At 42.6% G+C, this 6822-nt stretch overlaps 1 gene segment (V, D, J or C); it reads right to left on the bottom strand.

The window, feature by feature from the left end:
• Positions 1 to 4761: 4761 nt before the first annotated feature.
• LOC102966591 lies at positions 4762 to 5668 on the bottom strand. The segment is given in 2 exon segments: positions 4762 to 5200; positions 5388 to 5668. Coding segments are annotated over 2 exon segments (582 nt in total).
• Positions 5669 to 6822: the final 1154 nt, after the last annotated feature.

Genomic DNA, 6822 nt, shown 5'->3' with positions numbered 1-6822 from the left:
CAGCACAGCTACTTCTAGTACCGGCCCGCCCTTCTTTCCTGCATCAGTCAGAGTGGTTTCCCACGTGTCCACCAGCCAATAAGAAGCACGACTGTGCTTCTGCCAGACCTGCTCCTGCAGATGCTCTACCATGGACCCTCCGCCTGGTCTGCGGCAGCTCAGGTGCACCCTCCTGTGGTCACGTCTGTACTGAACTCACTGGGGAAAACCTTCTTCCCCTACACCGAGCCTCTGAGGGACTCAGACGCATAATGGCAGCAATACGTCAAACAAATTACATCCTAGACCAGAGACTAGATGCACAGGAAGAATGTAAACATTAAGATTTATACCTCTGCACACTACTGAGTCACTGTTAAGTTCAAAAGAGTAGATCCTGTTGCCGTTTATTCAATGATGGGCCTCATGTACATGTTTGAAACGAGGAAGGAATCATGATTCACTGTCTTAAACAAAGAACATAGAAAACCTTCCCTTTCTGCCCAATCTACCAGCCCCATTTGTCTGTTATGGAGAAAAACTCTTCCTAAAAGGAACATGTAAGCCAAAGAATAAGTATCTCAAATGCCTCTTATCTCAGACTCTGCTCTTCTGAGCTGGTCTTGCCTGTGACCTGGCAATTTCCAGAGAAGTGACATTACCAGCAGTCAAAATGCGGAATCTTTGTCAGTTAATATGACTGTCATAAAAATGTCAATGATAAAGGAGCAGGGGGACAAGTCCATGAGTTAGGAAACATTCTGACTTGGTTATTTGTGATGGGAAATCTGACATGCTCTCAGAAATCTATTCCTATTGCTACAAGGATTTTATACTGCGAAGTATTGGGGGAAAGAATGGAAATTCTCACAATATATCGGGTTTCAGATCCAAAATATGTCGCCATTTATACTATAGATGCTTTTATTGTCTGATATCAAAACGGTGCCAGGTCCAAAATGTAGTAAGTGACTCAAATCCTTAGTAGAGCTTCCTCTAACGTGTAAGCCAACTCTCCTAGCATAGATTTCTGCTGCCTTGGCCAGTCCTCAGATTCCATACTTTGCCATTTTTCTCCCAAACTCCACTACAATGTTCCAAAGACACTGATAAAGTTCTTTAGTCCTGTAGATTTCCAGAATTATCCCTTTCTGGCAAAAATCCTTTCTCATCTACTTTAATAGTTTGATATTCTCCAATTACAATGTAATGAAGACAATCTAGGGAAGCCTAAATATTGCCATGGCTGCCCAGGGGAGTAGTACAAGTAGACTACTCATCATGAGAACGGATCCTAGGGAAATCAAGACTGCCTCACCTACATTAAGTGGAAGCCCTTTTCCTAAGGATTGTACTCACTACTCCTCTGAAATTAGGCAGAAAAAAAAATCCTGAATCACATTTCACACCTTTAAAAATTTAGGGACAACTCTGATGAAGAATCAAAATCAACATATGAACTTGTCTGTAAATATAAATTGTGTGTTTTTACATATGTAAATTTTCTCCATTCTAAGATTCTTCCTCATTTTACTCATCCATCCTCCTCCATAGGATAGAATTCCCAAAACCTTCTTTGGGTGAATTTCTCTCTTCTTGGAGACATATACTTTAAGTCAATATTTTCCCTTTTGAGTTATGTTATCCAGAACTGAACGTTACAGTATTGTTGTGACCGGCGCGACAAACACCGAGGTCAGGGTCCTGAGGGTAGGGGAATGCAAGAAAAAAGAGAGAAGAGAAAGTTTGGGAACAGGAGTGTCCCCTGGGCTGATGGCCCAAGTGACGGCTTTATTGTTGGTGTACACAATCTTTTATATCCAGACTCTTATGGGTCAGGCCATTCTAAGAATAAACAGGTTTCACATAATCGCTTCCAACCAAAACAGTTAGTTCTGTGTTTCTTGTGCATTTTCTAGACGGGTCACAACAAGACCTTGTTGATAAGATTGCTAGCAAAACACAATTCCCATGTTTGTTTCTATCTGACTCGGGGTAGAAAAAGGGAGGTAGCATTACTGCCAACACCTGCAGACCACAGGCTTCAGGAATTAACTTTCTCAGCCTTGACAAGGCTTTCGTATGCCCTTGAAAGTGGGGGAATGGGAGGGGGAACCACCGGGTTGGCTAAGTCAACAGGGAACATTGCTCGACCCGGTCTCAGCCTGGCACCGGGGCCCGGCCCCCCACATTGTATGAGTATGCTCTATTTAGCATAATGTCCTATATATGAGCTGTAGCACAAGTATAATCATCTCTTGGGCAAAATTCATAGCCCCGTGATTATTTCATTGAATGTTGCCTGACTCATCATCAAAAAGTGTAGACCTAGCAAGGCTTTTTCTAATACATTCATGGATGGCCAGCTGCATGAGGATGATATTCCCCCGTAGTCTCCCAATGCAGTGATTACATTTCATAACAATGTATTAGTGATGCTCTATATTCACATTTTGCCTTCAAGAGATGTCCACCTGGGATATAAATATATCTGCTATTTTTAGGAAAGTCCTTAGAAATGCATGGAGGTGTTCAGTTGACACAATCATCCTTGGTTTTCAGCTCCAGAAACCAGTGAGGAGTAAGTAAGTTTGCAGGTAGAGTAACAGTGGCTCAGCCTGAGTTCTTTTTCCTGCCTAAAGTGTCAGATATTTACACAAGTTGCAACTCTCCATTCAGGCAATCAAACTGATTGGACCATGGCTCTCCCAGACCCAAACTGCAGAGATAGAAGTGGCTGGGCTTGCATTAGACACAATCTCTTTACCCAGCAGGATGGCCCTGCAGCAAGGAGGCAGTGGGGAGAATGCCAAAGAGAAGGTGAGGATACTCAGTTTCTTTCTCTCCCAGCTCACTGACAACCTAATTGTTCCATAGTACCATCTTGGGTACAGCCTTTGTTTTGTAAATTGAAGTGGACTAAGCCCTTCTAAGGGCTCTTCCAGTTCTAAATTTCTTTTGTACTGTATAACAAAGCAAGTCTTTTGAGGACTGGCTGTGAGCAGTGTGGACTGATGTGAGTGTGAGGAGAAATTGCCTGAATCATGGAACCCCAAGCCCGTTTCCACAACCACATGTGATCTTGTGGGTCTGAGGTTGCTCCTAACCAATTCTAGGGCCTCTTCAGAAGCAGAGACAGAGTCTTCAGGGTAAGATCCTCTTTGGGTTTTCTTTTCTTCTGGGAGACCAAAGATGGTTCAAGGAGGATCCCAATCCTTAGGAAAAAAAATGGAATAAAATGGAACTTTACTCACTCTGTATAAAATTTACCACAGGCAGTGAGATGGGGTTGGCTCCATGGTGGATGAGCTTACTCAAACATATGTAAAGCAACAAATACTTTCTCATACAGCCTGATTGCTTTCTGGCTTCTAGTTCCCTTATTCCAGTTTAACTTGGGTGTTCAAACTTCCCAGGCAGAGCTGGCTATATAATTGGTGGTATGCAATGAAACAGATAATTTGTGGCCCCATGTTTAAAAAGAAAAAAAAATTAAACTATGTAATAAAATATAAAACTGTCTTTAAAAAAGTCAGCCTGAGTGGTTGAGTAGATTAAGCATCCAACTATCAACTTGGGCTCAGGTCATGATTTCACCATCGAGGGTCAGAGCTTGCCTCAAGCCCCTCATTGGCACCGTGCTGGGCATAGAGCCTGCTTGGGATTCTCTCTCTCTTTCTCCCTCTGTCCCCCCTTTTTCTCTCAAAATAAACAAGCTGTAAAAAAATCAAATGTATATTAATATATAAAAATATTAATATAATAAACATATACAAGTTATTAAACATACCAAACCCTAAAAAAACCCAATAATACTTTGGTAGTGTACTATAATAATATTTTTCTAGGTTGCTTTCTCCAAAATAATTATTAGGTTATCAAAATTTATACTTTTAGTAACTTCGTTTCAATCGAAATAATTGAAAACATGTCACTGCTGTTGGTAAATGTAATACTGCAAATGAAATTTTTGATAATTTTTTTTCCAATATGTGAAATTTATTGTCAAATTGGTTTCCATACAACACCCAGTGCTCATCCCAAAAGGTGCCCTCCTTAATACCCATCACCCACCCTCCCCTCCCTCCCACCCCCCATCAACCCTCAGTTTGTTCTCAGTTTTTAACAGTCTCTTATGCTTTGGCTCTCTCCCACTCTAACCTCTTGATAATTTTTAATTTTGAGAAGAATATTTCTGTTGGTGCAACAGATCTTAAAGACTGTTTCATATCCTATGAGAAAATTAGCATAGGTATCTGATAAATTAATGAAATATAAAGTAAATCTAGCACTGATGTTTCTAGTGGAACAATTTTTATATATATGACTTTACATACCATTCAATTTCATGTAAATCTGAATTTAATTTTAAATTTAAATTTATACGGAAGCATTTAATTGGTTTTTCTGACATTTTCTGTAACTTTAGGACCATGTTTATGAAACTAAAATTGGCTTCATGATTTCTATACAATTCAGAATGCTTGTCTATGTATTTCATTGTGTCTTAAGTTATAAGAAAAATGAATTTCAAATTAGCTTCTGTGTTAATGAGCGGTTATTGAATCAGTTGACACTTCTCATGAAACTGTTATTCTTTTCCATTGAGGCTCTTATCTTTATCTTAACTTTCTATTTCGAAGCCTACAGATCTTTGCTTTCCCATGTGGCAGCAAGTTCCAAAACCAGAGATTCTAAACATTTTAAGAACTAACATCCCTCCAATATGCTTTAGGCAATATGCACATACACACTTTCATTTTGAAATAATTTATTGGCAAGGTTTACCGCCACCAGCTTTGAGCCTGCAAAGCCCCAGATGGTCCCAAGCACGCTGTGCAAATGCGGCTGCACAAGGAAGGCTTCCTGGTGGAGGAGCCTGGGCTGGGAGCCCAGCTGCAGTTTGGGGACAGGCTGCAGAGCAGCAGGGAGCACTGTGCCTGCACCGCACACAGATAGGTGGCTGAGTCTTCCTGCTGGGAGGCCCTGATGTGCAGGCTGCTGTGCCGGTCCTTAGTGTTCACCGTGCAGTTCAACCTCCCATCCTGCTTCATCCCTGAAACTATGTAAAACAGCCGGGTGAGGCCGCCGCCCCCGGGGTTCTGTCGGAACCACTGCACGTTGGTCACCGAGCTGGAAAAATTGCACCTCAGGGTAGAGCTGGCTCCCTCCTGGAGGCTCAGGGCTGCAGGTGTCTGCTCCACGTCCATCCCTCTCACCCCTGCTTGGAAAGACAAAACCAAACACAAAAGAAGTCACTGAAGAACCACTGAGGCAGTTTTCAAACCCATAGAGTATTCCTGGGAACACCCGCTGAGGGTGTAGACCCTGCAGGAGCTCTGTGCCAGCTCCCCCTCCACTGCGGGCTGTGAACCTCCCCCGCCCCCATCTGGGACGCCCCCACTCACAGCAAACCTGCATCCACAGAAGCCCCAGTAGGGCTCCCCGCTGTCTCTTCATGACTCCTTGTCTGGTCGCTGACGTGCCTTCACCCCTACTCTGAAGAGTGTAGAGTCTTGGGTCCAGAGAAGTTGTGTTGTCAACAGTCACCATGTCCCTCCAGAATCACTGAGCACCAATCACACCTGAACCCTGTCAGTCCCGGGACTGAGACTCCACCCACAGAGGCCCAGGGAGACTGCAGAGTAATCTGTCCAAAACTGTGCTTGCCAACGTTGCAGGGAGGTAGGGACAGTATTTCCAATATATGCACTTATAAGGGCTTTTTTTTTTTTTTTCTTAAAACATGTTATGTGAGAAATTTGTGGGTTAGTGACTGAGGAAGGGTGAATGATATTTCTAGAAGAGTTAGTGTTTCAGTGAGTTACACAGAACCTTGGAAATCATAGAGAAGAGTGACCCCATTTCCCAAATTGCATAGTTAGACAGACGATGTGAGAATTCAGTGATGCGAAAATTCTGACTAAGGAAAACTATCTGATAGCATGCATTCTGTTTTGCAGAAGTAAAAATAATTTTTTGAAATCAGGAGAGTTCTAGAAACCAAGACATATAGTCACCATCTGCACAGAAAATGATTCCAAGGGCGCCTGGGTGGCTTGGTGGTAAACCGTATGACTCTTGATTTTGGGTCAGGTCATGATCTCGTGATTCATGTGTTCAAACCCAAGGTAGGCTCTTCACTGAGTGTGGAGCCTGCTTGCTATTCTCTCTCTCCCTCTCTCTAGCCCTCTAATGTTTGCACTCTCCTTCTCTCAAATTAAATAAATAAGCGTTTAATTTTTTTTTATTTCTTCCAAGTATTTAAATTTTTTTTAATGTTTATTTATTTTTGACAGAGAAAGAGAGACAGTGCCTGAGCGGGGGAGGGGTAGAGAGAGAAGGAGACACAGAGCCCGAAGCAGGCTCCAGGCTCTGAGCTGTCAGCACAGAGCCCAGCGAGGGGCTGGAACTCACAAACTGCGAGATCATGACCTGAGCCGAAGTCGGACGCTCAACCGACTGAGCCACCCAGGCGCCCCAATAAATAAGCATTTAAAAAAAGAAGAAGAGGAAAATGATTCCAACCAGAATTTGGCTGGTGAAAAATAGGGTGTCTGCATAATGTCTACCCTGATTTAATTTCCACCTCTCTACCTCTCCCGTGTAACTCTTGGACACCCTGCTCACCCACACAGCTTATTTTGGCCAGGCCACACAGTACTGGTCAGAGTAAATTCTGTCATCCCCCTTTCCTTCTATTTTTGTTCTTTATTTTTTTGTTCTTTTTTTCTTCTTCTCTTCATTCTTTTTCCTCCATTCTCACCCAAGATATATAAAAAGGTAGGAAGGATATCTGGGGTATTGAAATAATTTCTAGGTCCGTGGTTCTGGGGGATTTTA

Source organism: Panthera tigris, chromosome B3 (genome assembly GCF_018350195.1).
Source record: "Panthera tigris isolate Pti1 chromosome B3, P.tigris_Pti1_mat1.1, whole genome shotgun sequence".
Taxonomy (NCBI): Eukaryota; Metazoa; Chordata; class Mammalia; order Carnivora; family Felidae; genus Panthera; species Panthera tigris.
This window is presented reverse-complemented; position numbering and strand designations above follow the sequence as displayed.